Source organism: Mesoplodon mirus (assembly GCF_964341445.2).
Source record: "Mesoplodon mirus genome assembly, chromosome: 9".
Classification (NCBI taxonomy): domain Eukaryota; kingdom Metazoa; phylum Chordata; class Mammalia; order Artiodactyla; family Ziphiidae; genus Mesoplodon; species Mesoplodon mirus.
The window spans coordinates 101086139-101110438 of NC_138985.1; the positions used below are offsets into that span (position 1 = coordinate 101086139).

The 24300-nt window shown below is 38.0% G+C and overlaps 1 protein-coding gene and 1 pseudogene across 5 annotated transcripts in view; one reads left to right on the forward strand and one right to left on the reverse strand.

Moving 5' to 3' along the window:
• IFT56 (intraflagellar transport 56) overlaps positions 1-24300 on the forward strand; it is a 37891-nt gene that overhangs the window by 2931 nt on the left and 10660 nt on the right. For 3 of the 4 annotated variants that reach the window (XR_014294963.1, XM_082632198.1, XM_082632200.1), the window contains 12 exons: positions 143-235; positions 2220-2334; positions 3810-3859; positions 5990-6135; positions 7293-7464; positions 13332-13406; positions 17391-17493; positions 18773-18828; positions 19953-20006; positions 21457-21520; positions 23473-23561; positions 23787-23870. Coding sequence is in view for 3 of the 4 variants with exons in the window: in XM_082632198.1 (XP_082488324.1) it covers positions 143-235; positions 2220-2334; positions 3810-3859; positions 5990-6135; positions 7293-7464; positions 13332-13406; positions 17391-17493; positions 18773-18828; positions 19953-20006; positions 21457-21520; positions 23473-23561; positions 23787-23870 (1101 nt within the window). In the remaining variant the exon portion in view is untranslated. The remainder of the gene's footprint in view (positions 1-142; positions 236-2219; positions 2335-3809; positions 3860-5989; positions 6136-7292; positions 7465-13331; positions 13407-17390; positions 17494-18772; positions 18829-19952; positions 20007-21456; positions 21521-23472; positions 23562-23786; positions 23871-24300) is intronic. The other variant, XM_082632199.1, reaches the window with a different exon arrangement.
• LOC309810766 (large ribosomal subunit protein eL36-like) lies at positions 9121-9602 on the reverse strand (annotated as a pseudogene). Its single transcript has one exon. The product of its transcript is annotated as a large ribosomal subunit protein eL36-like (transcript).

Below are 24300 nucleotides of genomic sequence, written 5' to 3' on the forward strand. Positions count from 1 at the left end.
TCAGTGTAATTAAACTGAGATTATCTTGCTTCTATAATTTGTGATTTCCTATTGTTCATTAATAACAACATAGCAGTGTTTAACAGAGAGTGTACTATTCAAAGTATTCATGATTTTTTTTTCATGAAATTTTAACATGAAGTTCAAACGTCACGTTGGGGAGCAAGAAGAGGACACTAATTTGTGGATTGGATACTGTGCTTTTCATCTGGGTGACTACAAGAGAGCTTTGGAGGTTAGTTTAAAGAAACTTTTTTTAATAACAGAAGGGTTTTGAAAAGTTATTAAGCTTTGTATTATAATAATACACGCTCATGGTAAAGTTCAAACAATATAGAAGAGAACAAAGGAAAAAAAGTCACCCTGTGTGCTTTCCTCAATCCTATTTCTATGTTAACAGAAGTAACCATTGGCTCTTTTTTGATGTGTTGCCTCAGAAATCTTCTGTGTATGTTCAAGCATATTTATCTATGTCTGTTTACTTCTTCCTTTTAAATATATAGTAATGAGATTGTTCAATATATTAATATTAGTCTTTCTTAAGGAAGTCTTCAGGAGAAGAAAAATAAGCCCTTTTGATAAAAAATTTCACGATTCTTTTCTCAAAAAGAAGTTCATTGTTATTTTGTGTGGTAAATTTTAGACATAGGAAAGATTATATTCTCTTTATATTTTTTGAGTATAGCTTTGAAAGTTTTTTTTTCTTGGTCATTGTAAACCCTGCAATATAATTAACAATCTATGGAATTATGGATCTAGATAAAATTGTAGATGCCTTATGTCAAATAATTTTTAATTCATAAATGAAATTGTTTGGAATTTTCCCACATATTCTTACTCTCAAAGTGTAATCTAAGGATATTAAAATAACCTGCACTACTAAAATGAAAAGTATCCAAGATCAGGTAATGAGGAAGTGATATGAACAAAAGCAACAAAATCAGTGAAGGAAAAGTAAAGATGTGAAAAGGGCTGAATAGGAGCTGGTAGTATATGTGACAGATATAGGAGAAAAAAGAGTAGCCCAAACAGAGTAAGAAAGAAAAAAGCCATCTGGGGAAGACTGATAAATAGTAAAAGAGTTTATGGAGGGACTTCCCTGGTGGCACAGTTGTTAAGAGTCTGCCTGCCAATGCAGGGGACATGGGTTCGATCCCTGGTCCGGGAAGATTCCACATGCTGCGGAGCAGCTAAGCCCGTGTGCCACAACTACTGATCCTGCGCTCTAGAGCCCTTGTGCCACAACTACTGGTCCTGCACTCTAGAGCCCTTGTGCCACAACTACTGATCCTGCACTCTAGAGCCTGTGTGCCACAACTACTGAAGCCCGTGCGCCTAGAACCCGTGCTCCACAACAAGAGAAGCCACCACAATGAGAAGCCTGCACACTGCAATGAAGAGTAGCCCCCGCTCACCACAACTAAAGAAAGCCCGAGCGTAACAACCAAGACCAATGGAGCCAAAAATAAAATGAAATGAAATAAAGTAAATTTTATTTTTATTTTAAAAATAAAATGAATCTCAGAAACTGTCCTTAACAGGGAAAAAAAACAGAACACACCAAATTTTAAAAGTGTAAAGCCAAATAAAGCCAGAGAACAATTAGAATGAAATGAAATTTGTAGCGTATTAGGGTTATCAGATTTTAAGTTAACTGAACCTATGCATTTTTAATAAGGCATCTTTTTTATGTCTTTTTAAGTTAGCAAAAAAAATTTTTTAGTTGCTTTTCATTTCTGCAGTTTGTTAGCCCATATCAATATTAAAAGGGGAAAAAGAAAACAAGTGTAAGGTTATGTGGACAAGAGCCCTGCATGGGTAGGATTGAGCCTTAGATTCAGTTTTGTTTTGTTTTTTTTTCTGTACGCGGGCCTCTCACTGTTGCGGCCTCTCCCGTTGCTGAGCACAGGCTCCGGATGCGCAGGCTCAGCGGCCATGGCTCACAGGCCCAGCCGCTCCGCGGCATGTGGGATCTTCCCGGGCCGGGGCACGAACCCGTGTCCCCTGCATCGGCAGGGGGACTCTGAACCACTGCGCCACCAGGGAAGCCCAGCTTCAGTATTTAATGTTACAGGTATAGAATAGGTAAGGAGCATATAGAAGTCCCTAAATGTGAAGTTGCCCAATCACAGTAAGAACTCCTATTCCATTATACATAAAGGAATGGCCCATTGATTACCCTACTGCTGAAAGGGATCACTGCTTAATGTATGTTTCAGGAATATGAAAATGCAACGAAAGAGGAAAATTGCAATCCTGAAGTCTGGGTGAACCTAGCCTGTACCTACTTTTTTCTTGGAATGTATAAACAAGCTGAAGCAGCTGGATTTAAAGGTAAATGGGTCCTTTTAATATCTGGTATTCTCACTAACAGTAAGAGTCATTTTGAAGATTTTAAAACTTATTTAATTCCTTTTTCTATTGAGGAAAAATCAAGTGACATTAGAAAGCTAAAAAAAAAAAAGCTTTACTCTTGAAAGAATATTGGATCTTAGCAACTTTATGTTTAAAAAGAGAGTTAATCTGTGTGCTGCTTACCCTCCCCAGTTCACCTCCTCAGAAGCTAAAGCCAAAAAGCAGAAGGGTGAGAGAAGAAAAAGGGCAAGGTGCCTTTCTTAGGCTCCACTGTGGTAGGAAGTTCATGCTGTTGGTAGGAGTTGGGTATAGTTGTTCAAGCTGTTATGAATGTGCATTTTATAGCTTCTTTTCCTGCTTCTGAATGAGAAGCCAAGTAATTCCAACTTGAAGAATCCAGATTTCTTCCCTTTTGCTTTACTTACCAGGACAGTCATCTTAGGAGAGCTGGACTCAAATTTGCAAATAGAGTAGGGCAAAAGGGAACTATGGGAGGAAAGATTAAGAATAATTAGAGTATGAATCAAATTAAATTCAAAGAAAAGTAGAGAAAGTGGGCAAAAGAATGTTTGTTAGGAAATATGTTAAGGAAGAATGTATTTCAGGGTAGAAATCTTAGAGAATTAACTGATATATACATATTTAGATAGAATTCCAGTTCAGAGTCATGGAATTCTAATTTTCCTAATTTAGTTATAAAGGGCTTTGAGTTATTTATCTCATATTTCTAGACTTTATCTGTGCCTGGAACAGTTAGACACATGTAAGGTGATCAAGGTAGCTATCTCTCTTTCCATATATATTTTTCTTTTTTATACATTGAAGTATGACTTTTTGCTGTAAAGAGATATAAGATTGAGTGTCTAGAATTAGGAAAATTCTCCAAGAGCACAAAGGGGATCTGGAACATAAGAGGTGTTCACCCTTTTGCTTGGCTTCCTGTTTTAGATGGTAGATTATCATGACAGAAGATCTATGAAATGGAGACGGGGCTAGTATTTAGGAAAATATGGCACTGTAATTATGAAAAGGGGATTTCAGAAGGAATCGACAAAGAACACTGGAAGACCAGCTGAATGAGAGTGGATTCCTACATGTACTGAGATGACCGTAACCATTTGCTTCTGGTGTTTGGTTCAGTGTGTGAACTACACAGGGTGGGATGCCTCTGGAACTGGGAGGAGTGCCGTGCTGTGCTTCACCACCATAGAGTGAGGAGGAAGTGTGGGCAAGAGCAGAACCTTAGAGCATTTTCCTTCTGGTTCTTGGTGATGTCGTTGCTACTGCAGTCGGACTAGACTAAAATAATACATTAATATATTATAGCAGAGACGTAACAGGATCCAGTAGGTAAGGATTTGGGAAGATTTATCTGTCTCATGTCACTCCTGCAAGGGACTAAGTGCCATAGACAATTGAGTTCTTTAATAAGCACCTTGGATTTTTTTTCACAGCTCCAAAAAGCCGCCTTCAAAACCGCCTCCTCTTCCACTTGGCTCACAAGGTACTTACGTTCCTATTTCACACTTTTTCTTTTAATGTGTTAAGATTTAAAAAATTTTATGTATATCTTTTTTTAATTGATGTATAATTGACTTCACACTTTTTGTTTTTAAAATATTTTTCTCTTTCTTTCTTCTTGTTACCAACAAGGGTGAAAGAAAATCAAGTAGAAAGTCTCGTTAATGGTATTTCTAGAACAAGTAGAATACAGGTGTTAATTCTATAGGACTTTCTCCCCCATTAATGTTTTTTTTACTCTGTTTATTTATTCAGAAATGTTAGGTTTTAGTTCTTCTTAAGCAGTAGTCATTTAAGATTAGTTTGTTTCCACCATCTTATTGTCTCTTAGGAAACAGAATCAAAGACACCTTGTCCTGACTCCTGAAAATAAATACATACCTTTCAGAATTGCCTTATAGCAATAATTTTGATCATGTCATAAAATGATTTTTAAAATCATTTTTCATATTATAAAATTACACATTCTATTAAGCAAAATATAAATATGCAATAAAAGGATATAACATCTACCATATTTAAAGCTAACTGAATTTCAACCTTTTGGCATATCTCCTTTTGGGATAATTATTTTTTATATGCATATTTATATTTTTGTTCGTTTGTTTTGCAGAATGGGATTCATGTTAAATATATATTTTTGTATTCTGCTTTTTTTTTAAACTTATCTTTATAGTACGAGTGTACCCCTGAGTCACTAGTCTTAAAAACCAGGCTTTTTTTTAATAACAATCCATCATATGCATGTGCCACAATTCATTAAACACTTCTAGTTATTTAACTTCCAGATTGGTTTTAATTTTAATTATAAAAATGTGATTCTAACATCCTAAAATGGACTTACTGAGTTACTGAGTATGAACAATAAAAAATTTAAAGCTTTTAATTGATAGTACTAAATTATTTTACAGGAAGTTTATCTAATTGTCCAAAGGTAGTATTTGAAAATAATTATTTTTGGTGCATTTAAAAATTTTGGGAATTCCTTTTTGGCCCAGTGGTTGGGACTCTGCTCTTTCGCTGCCAAGGGCACGGGTTCAGTCCCTGGCCAGGGAGCTAGATCCTGCAAGCCGGGCAGTGCGGGGGGAAACAAAAAAAACTTCATGCTATAATTATCTGTCTCTCTGTTTAGTTCTTTCGATTTTTGCTTTACATGTTTTGCAGACTATCATTAAGTGTGTACAGATTTAGAATTGTTATGTCCATCTAGTGGACTGAAACATTTATCATTATGAAATGTCTCTCTTTATCTCCAAAAATCTCTCTTCATGTAAAGACACTTTGTCATATTTGTGTAGCTCCACCAGCTCTCTTTTGGTTAGTGTTTGCTTATTGTATCTTTTCCCATCCTTTCACTCTCTATCTTTCTGTGTCCTTCTATTTTAAATGTCTCTCTTATAAACAGCATGTAAAAAAGATAGAGACAGAGAAAAAAAGGAAAGGGAGAAAATATAAAGAAAGAAATAGAAAAGAAAAAGAAGGTAAGAAGAGGGGTGTCAAGTAATTAATGTGAGCTGTAACTTAAAGGCTTTCCATTGTTAAGGCTCTGCCTCCAGAGACTTTTTTTTTTTAATTTAAAAAAATGTTTATTTATTTATTTATTTTGGCTGCTTTGGGTCTTTGTTGCTGTATGCGGGCTTTCTCTAGTTGCGGCGAGCAGTCGCTACTCTTCGTTGCGTTGCACGGGCTTCTCATTGCAGTGGCTTCTCTTATTGTGGAGCACAGGCTCTAGGTGCATGGGCTTCAGTAGTTGTGGCGCACGGGCTTCAGTAGTTGTGGCTCGCGGGCTCTAGAGTGCAGGCTCAGTTGCTGTGGCGCACAGGCTTAGTTGCTCCGCGGCATGTGGGATCTTCCTGGACCAGGGCTCGAACCCATGTCCCCTGCATTGGCAGGCAGATTCTTAACCACTGCGCCGCCAGGGAAGTCCCCAGAGACTATTTTTATTCATTCTCTGAAAGAGAGGTAAAGAACACCAGGAGCTGAAGGGAAATAGAACAGAGATAAATGGCTGAAGGAGAAGGGGAAGTTAAAATATCCATTACGTAGGTGTTGATTTCTGTAACCGTACTCTAATGTGAATCTTTACACGTCTTTTGCTCTCTTACAATTTTAGTTTAATGATGAGAAGAAATTGATGAACTTTCATCAGAATCTTCAGGATATCACAGAAGATCAACTCAGTTTGGCCTCAATCCACTATATGCGATCTCACTACCAAGAAGCTATTGATATTTATAAGCGAATACTGCTAGATAACAGGTCTGTGTCCATTTATGCCTCCTTGAAATCTCATTTTGTTACTTTCTTCTGTACCTAGTTTGGCTGAGGACCTAGTGTCCTTTGGATCTAATATCACCATGTGTTCAAATCTATTTAGCTAATAATCTGGTGAGATTAAGAACTCCTTATTGGGGCCTCCCTGGTGGCGCAGTGGTTGGGAGTCCGCCTGCCGATGCAGGGGGTACGGGTTCGTGCCCCGGTCTGGGAGGATCCCGTGTGCTGCGGAGCGGCTGGGCCCGTGAGCCATGGCCGCTGGGCCTGCGCGTCCGGAGCCTGTGCTCCGCAGCGGGAGAGGCCACAGCAGTGAGAGGCCCGCATACCGCAAAAAAAAAAAAAAAAAAAAAAAAAAAAAAAAAAAAAGAACTCCTTATTGTCTAGATCAGGGTTTCTCCACCTTTCTTTCATTATTGACCTTCCAAGGAGGCTTTTTAGATTTTTCCCTCATTAATTGCCCTCCCATGAAGTTTCAATACCATAGATATATTGTATATATGTTTATGTACTGTATGTATATCTATGCTTTATATATAAAATGAGTATGTTTTCCACCTCTCCATAAGAACCAATTTTTGCCCCTTTGGGGGTGATATCACACCTGTTGAAAGTGCATGGCCTAGGTGTATCAATTTCAGTGTTATGGTTACACTGTAGGTAACTTGCTGACAAAATTAGAAACAAATCATTCTGAAGAATTAATGTTCCAACTTTATCACTGACCACTTGGCTTCTCTCCCCATCCCAAAAATATCTCATCCACTTCCCTTCTCCCTTCTTTTGCTTTACTGTCACAATCTCCCGCCCATTCCCATTCTCAGTCGTCAAATATACTTGCCTTGTCTGCTTATTTGAGTTTATACTCGATTACTGATTATGTTAGTTTTTTAAAACATGAATAGTAGTAGTTGAACTTTTCATTTTCTCCTCTAGTTGTCATCTTTTACTCTGCTTATATCAAAACACTTAAATATTATAATACAAAAAGAAAGATGCTACACTGATTATATTCTTTTTTCTTTAAAAGAAGAAATGTCCTCTTTGCCTTGCTGTCCATTTGAGCCATTAAAAAGATCTGTAGTTTGACAACATTTCTATGAAGTAGACTTAAATTGTTAATCCTTAATTCTTTCATCTAATAGGGAGTACCTTGCCCTCAATGTTTATGTGGCCCTGTGTTACTACAAGCTGGATTACTATGATGTGTCTCAAGAAGTTCTGGCTGTTTATCTTCAGCAAATTCCTGATAGTACCATCGCACTCAATCTTAAGGCCTGTAATCATTTTCGCCTTTACAGTGGCAAAGCTGCTGAGGTAGTGATGAAATTTGTTCTTCTTTTTTTTTTTTTAATTTCTATTTTGGCTGTATTGGGTCTTCGTTGCTGCGTGCGGGCTCTCTCTAGTTGCGGCAAGTGGGGGCTACTCTTCGTTGCGATGCGCGGGCTTCTCGTGGTGGTGGCTTCTCTTGTGGAGCACGGGTTCTAGGTGCGCAGGCTTCAGTAGTTGTGGCATGCAGGCTCAGTAGTTGTGGCACACGGGCTTAGTTGCTCCACAGCATGTGGGATCTTCCCGGACCAGGGATCAAACACGTTTCCCCCGCATTGACAGGCGGATTCTTAACCACCGCACCACCAGGGAAGTCCCGTAATTTGTTCTTAATTTACTTGATTCCAGTTTGAATTACCCTGTACTTCCCTGTAAAGCATGTAAACATACTTTATACTAACAGCAGGTTCAACTGCTGGGTGAAACAGTGTTTAGCAGCTGGTGGTTGGAGAACACGTCCTTAACATATGGCCAGATTCACCTTTCATGGTTTATGTCGATAAAGGTGGTCAGTTGTGGCAAAAGAAATGCCTATCAATTAAATTGCTTAGTGTGCAATGGAGTGGTCCCTTTAGATATCGATATTATATAAAATACATTCTTGGAATACTCATTTCAACTAGAGTCCCTGGAGTCTGCCTAATTGGCTAGTTCCCAGCATCAGCAGTTTAATAGTAAACTGGATTTGCGATTTGATCTCATTAGAGTTTTGTTTAGAATAAATGAAAGAATAGAAGTGTATTCTTGCCTTTCTACCTTGAGTCAGTTTTGGGGACCTTGCCAATTTTAGTATAAGGTCCAACCTTTTACATGTTTACATTTTGTCCGCACATGTTCTTTCCAGAGTCTGGTATGGGTGGCATGGCTAACCAATCTGCTATAGGTCTGACGGTGTCCACGTCAGGGTACCAGACTGCACTTCCCATTCACTAAATGCATGCTTTTTCATTTGAAATTGTGTCCATGTAGATTGCATGTTGATTTTGTAAAGTTCTCCAGCAGTAGATGACTATGTCAAAGGTACCCGAAGAAGCTTTTTTTTTGGTAGTAAGAGGATATAGTTTGTGTTTACCTATGTTAATTTTATTAAACCATTTAAAAGCAGACATTCCTCTAGTAATTTTTATAATGGGCTCTATATTGTATAGTTCATTCTCTCCCCAGACACCAAAGCATTCTGCTCTTCTATAGTAAACATGAAATAATCTGTAATGACTCACTCAATTCTTTTTTTTTTTTTTTGCGATACGCGGGCCTCTCACTATTGTGGCCTCTCCCGTTGTGGAGCACAGGCTCCGGACGCACAGGCTCAGTGGCCATGGCTCATGGGCCCAGCCGCTCCGCAGCATGTGGGATCTTCCCGGACCAGGGCACGAACCCGTGTCCCCTGCATCGGCAGGCGGACTCTCAACCACTGCGCCACCAGGGAAGCCCTCACTCAATTCTTAAAGTACTTTGAACAATTTACCCAAGGTTATACAACTAACAAGTGAGAAATTCAGGTCTCAAACCCTGACTCTAAAGCCCATAGACTTAACCACTAAAATTTACTGCAAACTTAGGTGTACATTCCTCTTGCTCTTAATTTATATATATACATAATAATATAGCTACCAAGTAATAAGCATGATTATTTAAATGTAATCAAATAATATGGTTATTATATCTTACCAACAAATAATTGGTAATAATATGGCTATTATATATGATTTTATATCTATATATAAAATCATACTTATTATTTGGTAGTTGCCTAATTTTCTTTTTTTTTTTCTGAAAAGGTTTTATTACGCACTGAGGGGAGGGAGCTCTGTCCTTCTTGGCTGCTGCTTTCCTCCTGGCTGCCAGGACATTACTCAGCTCCTGTCTCTTCCTTTTGGCATGGAAGTGTGTCCCCACCCTTTTCTTGATGAACTTGAGGGCCCACGTGTCCTTAGAGACCTTGAGCAGCTCCGTGGCCCGCCGTTCTTAAGGGGCAAAGCTGCGTACCTCTTGGATCACGTCTCGCACGTACTTGGTATACTTGGTGAGGCACCCGTGGCGGTGGCTAGGCCTCGGCTTGCTCGCGTTATTAGTCACCTTGTGGCCTTGTTGAGGCCAATGGCCATGGGCCAGCACAGAGCCATGGCCCTGAGCTGCACTGGGGCCCTGAGGGTCCAGATGGTGGTGGATCCTACCCGAGCAAGGCCTCATTAACCTGCTTTAATTATCTTTAATCTAGACAAGCTCATTGAGGGTTGAGACTGTCTTTTGACATTTGTATCCCAGGACCTGGCACAATGCACACACAAAGTTGATGCCAACTAAGTAATGGTTGAATGAGAAATTTAAAATATGACTAACACATTAAGGGAGAATCACATTAGAAGAAGGAGGAGGTTCAAAAGAGGTCAATAAAGATGCAAATTGAGAAAAAGCCATTGGATTTCCTAACTGGGGTTTCCTACTCTGATTAATGTACCATTATTATTGGGTGTTGAAGCTAGGTGGCAAGGAGATAAAGAGTGAATGAGTAATCACTTGGATTGAGAATTGTCCTAAAGGATATGACAGAGGAATGACAAGTAGATGATGAAGAAACAGAAGCAGTGAATATAGGATGCTGGTAAAAGGAAGAAGAACACTGGTTTCAGAGGATAAAGAAATTTTATCCCCCCAAACTGGGAGGGCTCCGGTAGTGATGAAGAGCAGGAGCTTTGAAATCAGATAGACCATATTCCAGTCCTAGCTTATTGTGGCTTTCAGTGCACTACTTAACCTCCTTAAGCATTATCTGCAAAATATGCAAACTAATAGTACTGCATTATTGTAGGTTTCTGTGATGTATGCAAAGTCCTTACCTTCATATACATTGTAAGCTCTCAGTGAACTGAGCAATTATCAAAGATTTCATAGGCTGAAACACAGTCAAATTTATAGGCTTCTAAACGCCTATTGTTTTGCCTTTTTCAAATCCAGCTTATCTGTAATTACATTTAAAAGGTTTGATTTCTCAATTAAAGACAAAGATTGATTAATTAGATTGAAAAGACAAAACCCTAATATAGGACGCAGAAAATTTGAACGTAAAATCACGTATTGATGTTTCATGAGGAATATTTCTTACATGATTTCTATCATGTTGTCATACTTTTAGAAAGGTCATTTTCACTCTAACATATTATAAGATGACCTACATCTTCTATTTATAATTTTATGTTTTAACAGCTTTATTGAGGTATATGTAACATACCATACAGTTCACCCTTTTAAAGTATACAATTCAGTGGTTTTTAGTATATTCACCACTATGTGCAATCTTCATCATGGACAATTTTATTTATTTATTTTTAAGCACTTCTTTTTTTTTTTCCTCTATTTTTGGCTGTGCCATGAGGCTTGCGGGATCTTAGTTCCCCGATGAGGGATCGAACCCTTGGCCTCGGCAGTGAAATCACAGAGTCCTATCCACCGGACCACCAGGGAATTCCCACCACAGTCAATTTTAGAACATTTCCATTACCTCAAAAAGAAACTCCATACCCTATAGCTATCAACCCCCATTCACCAAGCCCTAAGCAACTACATAATCTACTTTCTGTCTCTATGGATTTGCCTGTTTGGGATATTTCCTGTAAAAGGAATCATATAATATGTGATCTTTTATGACTGGCTTCTTTTACTTTACCATAATGTTTATAAAGTTCATCATGTTATAGCATGTTTTAGTACTTTATTCATTTTTATGACCAAATAATATTCCATTTTATGGATATACCACATTTTATTTTTCCAGTTGTCAGGGGATGGTTATTTGGATTGTTTCCACCTTCTTCCTATCATGAATAATGCTGCTGTAAACACTTGTATACATGTTTTTGGACATGTTTTGAACATGTTTTCATTTCTCTTGGGTATATACCTAGGAGTGGAATCGTTGGGTCATACTGTTTTCCTGAGTGGCTGCACCAGTTTACATTCCCACTAGCAATGTATAAGTTTCAATTTTTCTACATCCTTGCCAACAGTTGTTGTTATCTGACTTTTTTATTCTAGCTATCCCAGTGGATGTGAAGTGGAAGCTCATTGTAATTTTGATTTGTATTTCCCTGATAACTAATGAAGTTGAACATCTTTTCATGTGCAATGAATGCTGCTTTAAATTTTGCACCCTAGGTCACTCACTTGCCTCACCTTTAGTCCCTGGCTGGCCCTGCCTGAGATCAAAGCTATCATAACACTAAAAGATTTTGTTTTTTCACTTTCATTCACTCAAGTGTTCAGTGAAGTTTTCCAGGGACAACATGATTTCCAAATAGATTGATTGCAGGTACAGATATGTCAATCCAGCTGTCATCTGTTAAGCCAGACATTAAAGAGATTTGCAAAAATATAAAACAGCACTCTTCTCACTAAATTTTTGTTTTGGTAAATACAGTTTTTTTAATGAAAAATATGTTATTTGTGTTAATGTGTAGTGGGTTTATTATTACTTTTGATTAATTGATTTCTTAAAATTTCTGTTTTAATTTCTAATACAATAAATATGAATGGCTATAACCCACATAAACAAAAACTCTTTGGGATCCTTAATAATTTTTAAGATTTAAAAGAGACCTTGAGATCCAAAAGCTTGAAAACTGCTGAACTAGCCTAATATTACCCAAGGCAGGGGTCCCCAAGCCCCGGGCCACAGTCCGGTATCGGTCCGCTGCCTGCTAGGAACTGGGCCGCACAGCAGGAAGTGAGTGGAAGGCAAGTGAGCCAAGCTTCATCTGCGCTCCCCATTGCTCCATTACTGCCTGAGCCATCCCCCTGTCCCCCACCCCCATCTGTGGAAAAATTGTCTTCCACGAAACTGGTCCCCAGTGCCAAAAAGGTTGGGGACCGCTGACCAAAGGCTTTGGAGTTACTGCTGTGGACAAGAGAGGACATTAGTAAATGGATTGCTGAATAGGTGTGCATTCCTATGTGACATCAGGTAGAAAAAGTTTGTAGTGCTTAGTGAGAATAATCAAGGATTTAATTATTTTATCCAGAAAAGCTTAGGTACCCACTAATGGAAGTAGAAAAAGGAGGTGAGGAGGTTTAATCAAAATTATAGAGTGGTGGGGCTTCCCTGGTGGCGCAGTGGTTGAGAGTCCGCCTGCCGGTGCAGGGGACATGGGTTCGTGCCCCGGTCTGGGAGGATCCCACATGCCGCGGAGCAGCTGGGCCGTTGAGCCTGCACATCCGGAGCCTGTGCTCCGCAACGGGAGACGCCACAGCAGTGAGAGGCCCGCGTACCGCAAAAAAAAAATAGAGTGGCAAGGTGGGAATAGCAGAAAGCTGAGGAAGCGGGTAAGTGAGTCTAGGACATTAGTGAAGACACTGTGGAAATGGCTGACCATTTCTTCTAAGGGAAGTTAAGGGTGCAGGACAATACGGAAGAAATCTGATAGGTCTAATAAATAATAACAAAGAGGGGAGAAGTTATGTTAATTGCATCATGTAAATTAAGGCCAATTCAGCAGGAAGGAGATAGTATGAAAATTCAGGATATAGGTGGAATGGTTAGATTGAAGAATCAACCTTAGTTGTTAAAAGTTTGTTGCCTGAAAGAAAAGACTAACTCTAGGAGTCTACAAACTTGGGTTCACCAGTTTCAAACTTGCTGATTAGTATAAGGTTCAATCACTTAGTGTTTATAAGCCTCAATGTTCTCATCTGTAAAATGAGGATAATAATAATTACATTGATTATTTCTTAGAGTCCTGCAGAACAAATGGAACAGCATGTTAAATTCTTTGTAAACTATAAAATGTTGTAACATTTTATATGTGATATAAGAACTATAAGGTTCTCATTTTCATAAGGCTTTCCTTTTTTAATTTCAGGCAGAACTCAAAAGCTTGATGGACAACGCTTCTTCTTCCTTTGAATTTGCTAAAGAGCTCATCAGGCACAATCTGGTGAATAATAGTTTGCAATCTTGACTGACTTGAGGCTTACCCTATTTTGGTACATCACAGTGGTTAGAAAGATGAATGAAGGGAGTTATCTCAACAAGTATTTCTCTAAGTAAACTCTTGCTGTGGAGGAGAGAGAATGAGTTTAAGATATCAGGTTCTTTCCTCAAGCAAATCCTTATTGGGAGGGCAGTAATACATACTTAACATTTAGAAAGAAGTGTAAGGCAGTGAGATCCACATGTTCATTTTGTTGGCAAAGACAAAGGAACATATCCCTTTGGGTTATAATAAATGGGGAGGATATTCTGATGAAAGTAAAACGAGCTGGTTTTTGGAAGATGGCTGGGATTTATAGGGTTCATTTGTGGCAGGGACATGGATGAATGAATGAAGAAGACATGTGATAGGTTGTGAGCAGTTTGAATTTACTAGAACAGAAAGTTTGCACTGGGGCACAGTGAAAAATTAAAGTTTTACTTAGTGAAAAAGTAAAAAGGGGGTTAGGTTTAGGGCTGGATTATGATGGCCATTGCTAAAAAAAAAAACATTCAGATGAAGTTTCAAGTTTGATTCCATTGACTATGCAGTAGAGTGGGTGCAAAGCAGGTGCATTCAACTCAGACACATGGGACATTGAGAAAATTATTTTATATTGTTGAGTTTCAGATTCCTCATCTGAAAATGGCAATAATAATAACTACTACTTTTCCTTCTGATTTCTCTGTACCTTCTTTGGCACCAAGTCTCTGAGTATGAATGCCGAAAACCATAGCTGTCTTAGACTCTCTCTTCCCCTTTATCTCTGATAGCTACCCAGTCACTTAATCCTATTAATTCTTTGTTGGTATTGTCTTATATTCATTCCCTTCCTCCTCTAATTCAGGCCTCCATCACAGATAGCATTTTCTGTGGTTATTTTTTATTATGAGCTTCTGCTTCTAATCTTTTCACTTTTAGTCTAGTTTATAAATTAAAGACAGATTAATTTTTGTGGAGAATGATGTGTTAGAGGTAGTAGTCTGGAAATTAAACTTGGAAAGAGATTAAGACCAGAGAACAGGTTTAGAAGTTTTCTTAAGAGTAGTGATAGTTGAAGAAAGGGTTAAAAACAGAAAAATATGGCTCCAAGAGAGCATTTGTATTTAAGTGGCTGGAAGAAGGAAGATAAGAAAATATCTCAAGAAAGGGCAGGCAAGAAAAAGCACCTAGATAATGTACAGTTGACCCTTCTACAACACGGGTTTGAACTGCATGAGTCCACTTATACACAGATTTTTTTCAATCATAAATACTGCACGGTCTGAGGTTGGTTGAATCCTCGGATGTGGAGGAACCATGGATGTGGGTGGCTGACTATAAATCATACTCGGATTTTCAACTGTGTGGAGGGTCAGTGCCTCTAAACCACCCACTCCACTGTTGTTCAAGGTCAACAGTAATGTCATTAAAATTTTTTTTTCTGATTTTTATACAATTTTTAAAGGTTACACTCCATTTACAATTATTACAAAATGTTGGCTATGTTCTCTGCGTTGTACAAATACATCTTTGTATCCTGTCTTACACCCAGTAGTTTGTACCTCCCATTCTCCCGCCCCTATATTGCCCCACCCTCCACTGGTAACCTCTGGTTTGTTCTCAATATCTGTGAATCTGCTTCTTTTTTGTTATATTCACTAGTGTGCTGCACTTTTTAGGTTCCACATATAGGTGTTATCATACAGTATTTGTCTTTCTTTGTCTGACTTATTTCACTTAGCGTAATGCCCTCCAAGTCCCTCCATGTTGCTGCAAATGGCAAAGTTTTGTTCTTTTTTATGGCTGAGTAATATTCCATTGTATATATAGACCACACCTTCTTTGCCCATTCATCTGTCGATGGACACTTAGGTTGCTTCTAACTGTAATGTCATTACAGGTACACATTTTAATCACCTGGGAGATTTTTTAAAATAATGATGGGTGAGATTTTTACTGAATGATGGGCTAGGGTTCAGCCATGAGTACTTTTCTTAAAAGTTTCCCAAGTGGACATAATATACAACCAGAATAAAGAACTGTTCTATGTACGTATAACTGGGAGATGCATATTAGCTAGCCATAGGAATTATTCTTGGAGGGTGGGATTAAAGAGAAAAGTGACAAAATGGAAAATTTCCTTTTTCCTGTTGTAATAGTATATGTAAGTTTTTGCCAATGAATACAGATTACCTTAATGTCTACAACAAAACCTGAAAAATATTAAGCAATATAAATTGTTGTTCTTAACATCTACTTTTGGAGTCAGATCCGTGGTCAAAATCAAGTTATACCATGTACTAGCTTTGTAACATTGGGTACGTCACAAAACATTGAGGAGTCTCCATGTTCTCATACGTAGAATAGGGGAACTTACAGTACCTACCTTATTCCCTTGTGAAGATGACATGAGGTAATGTGTGTAAGGTACCTCAAGCAGTGCGCAGCATATAGTAAGCATATAGCAAACAGTGTTATTGCTGTCATGCTACTCCATCAGTGTCAAACCTGCAGGTGTGTCATGGAGCAAGAGGACAGAACAGTCCATTGAATTTGGCCAAAGGGGCTAATTTGTGACTTGTAGAGTGAGTTTACTAGTGTGCAGAGAGCAGAAGCAAGTTTTCTGGGAACTTAAGGAGGGAGAGGATGAGAAGGAATTTGAAGCAGGGAACCACATACTTTTCAAGTGTGGCGTTGAAAGAAAGGAGAAAAATAAGGTGCTATCCAGAGGGAACAGTGGCACCAAGTGGAAGATTTTTCAAGAGAGCAGAAACCTTTGTGCATGTTTGAAGTTGAGAAATGGGACCAGGATTAATGAAATAGAAGGATTGATTAATGCAGAAACAAGATCTAGATGGAGTCAGAAGTTATGACATCAAAGAAGATAGATGAAGGAATTAATCTTGGCAAGAGAAGGGAGCCTCTCAGACAAGGAGGAAGCAAATAAGATGACCATATGGATACTTTGATGTCGAAAAAAGAGATTAGGTAGTTTATGCTTGATTGCCTTGATTTCTGTATATTTATTTGTGAAATAACTGTGTGCCAGATACTGTGCTAGACTCTGAGTACAGAACAGGATGCAAAACTGTCCTTTCATGAATGGCGCTTTTGTTTTAGCTATTCTCTGTAGCATTTATTATCATACGACAACATACTTAAGTTTGCTCTTTGAAGGTCTCTCCCCACCTGAGTATAGCCTATATAGTGACAGGGGAGCGACTTGTTCCTGGTGTAACCCTGCTATTACAATACCAAGCATATAGTAAGTGCTAATGAATATTGACTGAAAAACTAAATGAAATATTACCTACTATGTGCCACACATTTAGCCCACTTTAACTCATTTAATCCTCATGATAACCCTGAAAGGTAGACATTACTAATGCCATTTAGAGATGAGGCAACAGTCTCAGAAAGATTATATAAATTCCTTCATGGAGGTTTTTTTTTTTTTTTTGCAGTACGCAGGCCTCTCACTGTTGTGGCCTCTCCCGTTGCGGAGCACAGGCTCCGGACGCGCAGGCTCAGCGGCCATGGCCCACGGGCCCAGCCGCTCTGCGGCATGTGGGATCTTCCCGGACCGGGGCACGAACCCGTGTCCCCTGCATCGGCGGGCGGACTCTCAACCACTGCGCCACCAGGGAAGCCCCCTTCATGGAGTTTTGATAGAGAATATCTGTCTAGAAAAAAAGTTTCATTAATTATTGGGTACTTTAATGAAGAGTTTTCTACAGTTCTTATGAGGAGAAAAGGAAATGTATGCAATAGGGTTATGCTTTTATTCTATTTCTTATAATTTAGGATGGTTTTCTTTTAATTAGGTCAAGATCATGTGTTTATAGAGAGAGCTTCACAAATATATTCATCCTTTCAAAGAATAACTGTTGTGTCAGCTGCTTACACATTTCTACCAATAAGTGAACTCATAGTTATTGCCATAATACAGAGTTTTTCTGTCTTTAGGTTGTTTTCCGAGGAGGTAAAGGGGCTTTGCAGGTTTTGCCTCCCCTGGTTGATGTCATTCCTGAAGCTAGGCTAAACTTAGTGATTTACTACCTTCGTCAAGGTAAGAAAACTGTGTCTTGGTCTTGCCTATTTAAGATATTTTAGAACATTTAATCTCTAACTGAACTACTTGCTTAATCTTTAAAATCAATTCATAATACTTCCAAAAATATGTTTGCTACAGGTTCGTAGGACGGAACAAATTTATTGGTATTTATTTGTTGTGCCTTTTCTCTTTATTCTCTCTTTCCTCTTCTGTTGCTTCCAATCTCTCACTCATTCTGTTCTTTTCTTTTCCTCTTATTTTTCTGCCCTTTGTTCTCTATTCATTCTATTTCAGTTTTTCTGTTTTTTTTCCTTCCCCTCCCTTGTTTCTTCTTTTTCTTGTGTTCCCCTGTATGTAATATACATCTACATTTTCTTGAGTCTTTTCTTTTTCATCATTAATTGTTTTTTATTTGCTCTAATTGTCTGCCTTTCTGTTTATTTGTACCCCCAGCTTCTCATGAGAAATAGTATGATGCAAAGAGAACGTGATATTTGTTTCCCCTAAGTAAGGATAAAATTGTTAGACACATGCCTAAAGCAGTCTTTTATCTAACAGTTGTGAGTACAGGGTAGGAGTTACCATGCAGTGGCGCTGGCACTCTGTCGTGGACATCGGACTAACAGTGTGGGCCTTTTTAGGTGCATGGTAGAAACCAACCAGACAACATATTCCTCATCGAGGAAAATGTGTTTATTAGCATAACAACATGAACTTGCAAATAGTCCTCTCTAATTTGATATATAAGCACAAAGACATATGCTTTTGGATGAGAATTAAATAAACACTTTATATATTTTATAAATTAATTTTTATTCTAAAAATATTCAAACATAAACAAAACAAGTTAATAGTATGAACACCCAAATATACATCCCAGATTCAACAGTCTTCTAGATATTGCCAGTCTTTTTTCATTTATCCTCCCTTTCCCATTTTTGTTGCTGAAATATTTTAAAGCGAATCCCAGACTTCATGTCATTTCACTCCTACATACTTTATATATCTTTTAAAAAAATGGTTGTTTTTCTTATATAATTACAATGCCGTTGGCATATACTTCCCCATTCCTTATTTTTAGCTTGAACTTTTAGGTGCTTCATGGCTTAATACGGGTTTCCTACAGATACTTGCTTATCTACTACTCAACATTGAACTTGATGGAGAGTTAAGAGATAAAAAAAACAAATCATACTTCCCATGAATGTTTGAAGGATCTTATCGTTTGGGAGACTGTTTCAGAAGAGTTTGCTAGGATACGGATTAGCATAGCTACTTATTTCTTATATTTCAGATGATGTACAAGAAGCTTATAACTTAATTAAGGATCTGGAACCTACTACTCCTCAGGTAATTGCAAATGTGTTGCATTTTTACTAACCAAGTTCTGTTGAAAGTGGAATTTCAGAAGGCATCTTAGAGAAGCTTCTTGCTTGTAGAATCTCAGGAAAGATCGTATATATTGATCTAGGAATGTTATGTGAGACTTTTTTTTTAATGTGAGACTTTTGATATGGGAATGAATATCCTGGGCTTTTGATATTTGTAAACTCCCGTATATGTGGTCATCTCCTCAAAAGGGTTGATGTTTGAAAATACTGAAATCTAGAATTCTGATGAAACTAGATATAGAAACTTATGTCAGCAGTATGATTGTCTGTACTATGTCTTTGTCCCCTGCTAGGTTGTTAGCTCCTTACCGTCAGGGATTGTGTCTGTATTGTATCTCCAACACTATGTATACTAAGCACATAGTAAGCATCCCACTCACTGAGTGAAAGACTGACTGAAAACTGTTTCTAGATCTAAACAGGTATATTTCTCCAGTGTATTAAAGGCTTCAGCATCTTTTTTTCTGTTCTTTTTATGAACCCTCTTAAATAAAAATAGTACCCACATAAAAATTGATAAAGCTAAGGAGAGTATCTATTAAAGAACAGTACCAAGTCTGAAGGGGATACAGGTGAGGCCTCAGGACTCCAAAACCAAGAATACCTTACAAAGGCGAATCAGAGGATACTTTTTTTTTTTGAAGTAAGGGATCACTAGCAGAGGAAGGTTATTATATCATTGGAAAGGGAAAAATATTGATAATATATATATGATGTCATCACAGAGAATGGCAGTGACTGATAAGGTGCAAAAATTATTACATAAACATTTTATTGTTAATTTTTTCCACTGAATTGAAATAAAAACAAAACTTAACTCCTGTGAGTGTCCACTGAGGTTTTCTGCTTAAGATTGAGAATTTACAAATATGATTAATTCTGTTATATGAATACTTTCCTGGGAAACAAATGAAAGTCTGCTAATTCTTTCATTCAAACCAGGGATAGAACAGAGAAAAGTGACTTTGGGTAACTTTTGATAATATATATAAAGCATTAAGTTGATGCAAATGATGTATTTGAAAGATATCTCATAGTTCCACATTCCTTTTAAATTAATTAGTGATATTCCATGTCTCAAAGGAGTATATCCTCAAAGGAGTGGTCAATGCAGCCCTTGGCCAGGAAATGGGTTCGGTGAGTATAAGATCACTGGTAATCTGTAGCTTGCAAAGTTATATACGTGGAAAAGATCAAAATGAACATCAGATTTCAACCAGCAATAAGCTTACAAATAGGCTCTTCTGCAGTTCCTTTTATTCTCCATATCCCCCAGTCCAGATTCCATTGTGAAAAGAATTCTGTGTTATTTAAAGACAAAAAAAGGGAATTCCCTGGTGGTCCAGTGGTTAGGACTTGGCGCTCTCACTGCCAGGGACCCGGGTTCAAGCCCTGGTTGGGGAACTAAGGTCCTGCAAGCCGCACAGCGTGGCCAAAAAAATAAAACAATATAAAATGAAATAAAAAATAAAGAAAAAAAAGAAAGCTGCAACCCTAAGAATTGCTGCTTTGATTAAAAAGAAAAAAGCCCAATTGTTAAACAGTGTGTATATCTAATAACAACAGCAAATCATTGCAAAAATTCATTCTTATTTTCACTGACTTTTTAAAATTTTATTTGTTTGGCTGCGTTGGGTCTTTGCTGCTGTGTGCGGGCTTTCTCTAGCTGCAGCGAGCGGGGACTACTCTTTGTGGCGTGTGCGGGCTTCTCATTGCGGTGGCTTCTCTTGTTGCAGAGCACAGGCTCTAGGTGGGCGGGCTTCAGTAGTTGCGGTGCATGGGCTCAATAGTTGCAGCTCGCAGGCTGAGTAGTTGTGGTGTGCGGGCTCTAGAGCACAGGCTCAGTAGTTGTGGCGCACGGGCTCAGCTGCTCTGCGGATCCCTTCCCAGACCAGGGATTGAACCCATGTCCCCTTCATTGGCAGACAGATTCTTAACCACTGCACCACCAGGGAAGTCCCTTCACTGAATTTTTTTTAACCTTGCATACCTCTGAGCTTTAATTTTGACATCTGTAAAATGGGAATAATTGTTTCTCTGGAAAAGCTTTTTATAAGTACCAAAATGCTGACTAAAATTAAGCTTTTATTCCTCTGAATATGGCATAGTAAGTTCTTTTTGGAACAAAGTGTAATATAAATAAATCTTTTTATCTCCAGCTCACTCCAAAGTGCTTCATGTAGTAGATAGGCAATAAATAGCTATTGAATAAATTAATGATTTTATTTAATAAATACTCCTTGTTATAGCCATAGCTCCTACCACGAGGTCTGATATATGATAAAAGAGCAATAAATATTTGTTAAATGAATGAATGAATGAGTTCATTTAATGAAGATACTTTTAAGATAGAATTTGGGGATTGGATTTTTTTCCTCTTTTCTATCTGACCCTAAATAGGTTTTAATTCAATTGCAGATTATCATTTTCTAGTTGCCTATGCTAATAAGAATTAGTACTATTGATTTGGGGAGGATTTAAAACAAGGGTATATGTTAAATCCTGACAAATATGTTAAAACCACAAAGTAATACAAATAATATATTTTCAGCTTATTCTTCTGTATCAGCTCTGCTTTGTTTTTCAGAAGGATCATATGAAAATTGCCCAGCAATTCTTCCAGTTGGTGGGAGGATCAGCTAGTGAATGTGGTATGTCTGAATCTGTACTTGTGAGCATGATTTATAACTGGAGTTGGTCATATACTGACCAGTGAAGTTTGATTCTCTGTCCAGGGATATATCTGTTAGGCTTCCCATTATAAAGTAGGAACTCAGACACAGGAGAGAATATTGAATTAGCCCTTCTTAACGTCTCAGATAAAATGGGATGAAAGGATATATAAATAGAGGAGAATAAGTATATTCTCTAGTTCATAAGACTTTTAAAAATTTGATTCTGTTTTTTATTTGAAATGTTAACTTTTATTGATTTCTCAAGAGCTCTTTATGTATAAAACTTTTGTCATGATGTAGATATTTTTCCAGTAGGTCATTTGCTTTTAACTTTGCCTATGGTATTTTTTTCCCCTATAAAAACATTTATATCTTATTTATCTTTTCTATAATGATTTCTTACATGGGTATCAAGCTTAGAAAATGCTTTTTTATCCCTGAAATTATATAATATTCACCTATATTTCCCACCAGTAGTTTTGTGGCTTCATTTTTATTATTAAACTATCAATCTCATCACTGAAGATTCAGTGTAAGATTGAGAAAGGGATCTAAAAAGGGCTGATAGTTAGCCAGTGTGAACCAATATGGCTGTCTGTACCAGTTGTCCATGGCCGGCATCTATTCTGATGAACAGTGTTCATGCTGAACTGATTGTTAAATATTCTAATCAACCCTGGATATTCATTTTCTTTCAAATGTTTCACCAAAACTATTTGTTGGATAACATTTTCTTTCCCCATTTTAATTCATTTGTACAACAAAAGTGTATTGTGGTGTTGGGGATACAGCAGTAAACAAAACAAACCAATCCCCCTGCACTTGTGCAGTGTACAGTCTAGAGAGAACAGACTATAAACATAATAAGTAGATTATAGGGGACTTCCCTAGTGGTCCAGTGGTTAAGACTCCGCACTCCCAATGCAGGGGGCCCGGGTTCGATACCTGGTCAGGGAACTAGATCCCGCATACCGCAACTAAAAGAGCCTGCATGCTGCAACTAAGACCCCGCACAGCCAAATAAATAAATAAATAAATTTTAAAAATAGATTATATAGTATATCTGTGCTAAGTGTTTTGGGGGAAAAATCTTGCACAGAGGAAGGAGGATTGGGAGTGGCAGTGGTGAGGGCCAGGTGTTATTCTAATCCTCTGCCACTTCAAATACGCATCTGTTATCGGACAAAAAGTTGGTCAGGATCAGGATCAGATGGTTCCATGGCAAAGTATTTCTCCATTTGAGACCAGAAGTGTTGGGTTGTCTTAGATGAGTAATGTTGGATACTAAGTCACGATAGTTGAGTGTGCAGGCGTTGGAGTTGGGTGAGAGAATCAAAGCCCTGGAAAAGATCTGGGGAAAACTGTAGCCTGTAGGACATGTGCTCATGTGGGACTCAGAGTTAACCGCAAGAGAGATTATCGGTCATTCTTGAGTACTGTGACCTCCATCATGCTGAGGTTTTGTCCACTGAACAGAATCTATAATTTCAGAATCTAGAAAGATGTCTTGGAATACATTCCTGTCTCTAAATTATAAAATAACTCAAAGTTCAGCTAAAGAGAACTGTTTTTTTAATATTATTAAACTATTATTTTTAATTAATTAATTTATTTTTGGCCGCGTTGGGTCTCTGTTGCTGCGCACGGGCTTTCTAGTTGCAGCGAGTGGGGGCTGCTCTTTGTTGTGGTGCGCGGGCTTCTCATTACAGTGGCTTCTCTCGTTGTGGAGCATGAGCTCTAGAGCACGGGCTCAGTAGTTGTGGCACATGGGTTGCTCCACGGCATGTGGGATCTTCCTGGACCAGGGCTCGAACCCGTGTCCCCTGCATTGGCACACGGATTCTTAACTACTGCGCCACCAGGGAAGCCCCTAAAGAGAACTTTTAGTTTCATGAATACACCTGGTTTCTTTTCCCATTCCATTTCAGATACAGTACCAGGGAGGCAGTGCATGGCTTCCTGTTTCTTCCTGCTTAAGCAATTTGATGATGTCTTGATTTACCTCAACTCGTTTAAGGTCAGTGTAGAATTTTCTAGATGACTTTGTATACAAAATACTGTATATAGTATGTCACAGATAAGATACTTTCAGAGTATCTTTTACTACCACCCTTTTACTGTGGTGGTAGTAGTGGCATCAGCTAATTCCTTAAGATTATTTTTGTGTTTACCTGGTATGACTGACGTTTTTATATTTTATATATTAATGCTCAGTGTGACCTGTTCTTGGGATGTTTTTCAGAGTTACTTCTATAATGATGACATCTTTAACTTTAATTATGCCCAAGCCAAAGCTGCAACTGGCAATACCAGTGAGGGTGAAGAGGTGGGTACCTGCTTTTGAAGGCGTTTGAATAATTCTATCTAAAAATATTGTTATCTTTTTCTCACTCAAATAAAAAGTTTTAGGGTAAAGGATTATTAAAAGTTCTATTGTTCTTAGGTTATATTAAAAAGTACAATATAAATAGATATATAGATTTTATAACCACATTCATATTTTTCTTTTTCGGATAAATTTTATAAAAACATAACATACATGGAGAAAAGTATACAAATCAAAGTACACAGCTTGATGAATTTTTAAAGTGAATGTACCCAAACAGTCAGTACCCAGATCATGAAATAGAATATTATCATAACCCTGGGAATGCACCCATCTCCTTTTTGAGTCAATCTCTTCCCCACAAGGCTAACCACTATCTTGACTTCTAACTCCATAGGTTATCTGAATGATTCAAAATAATTCAATTGAA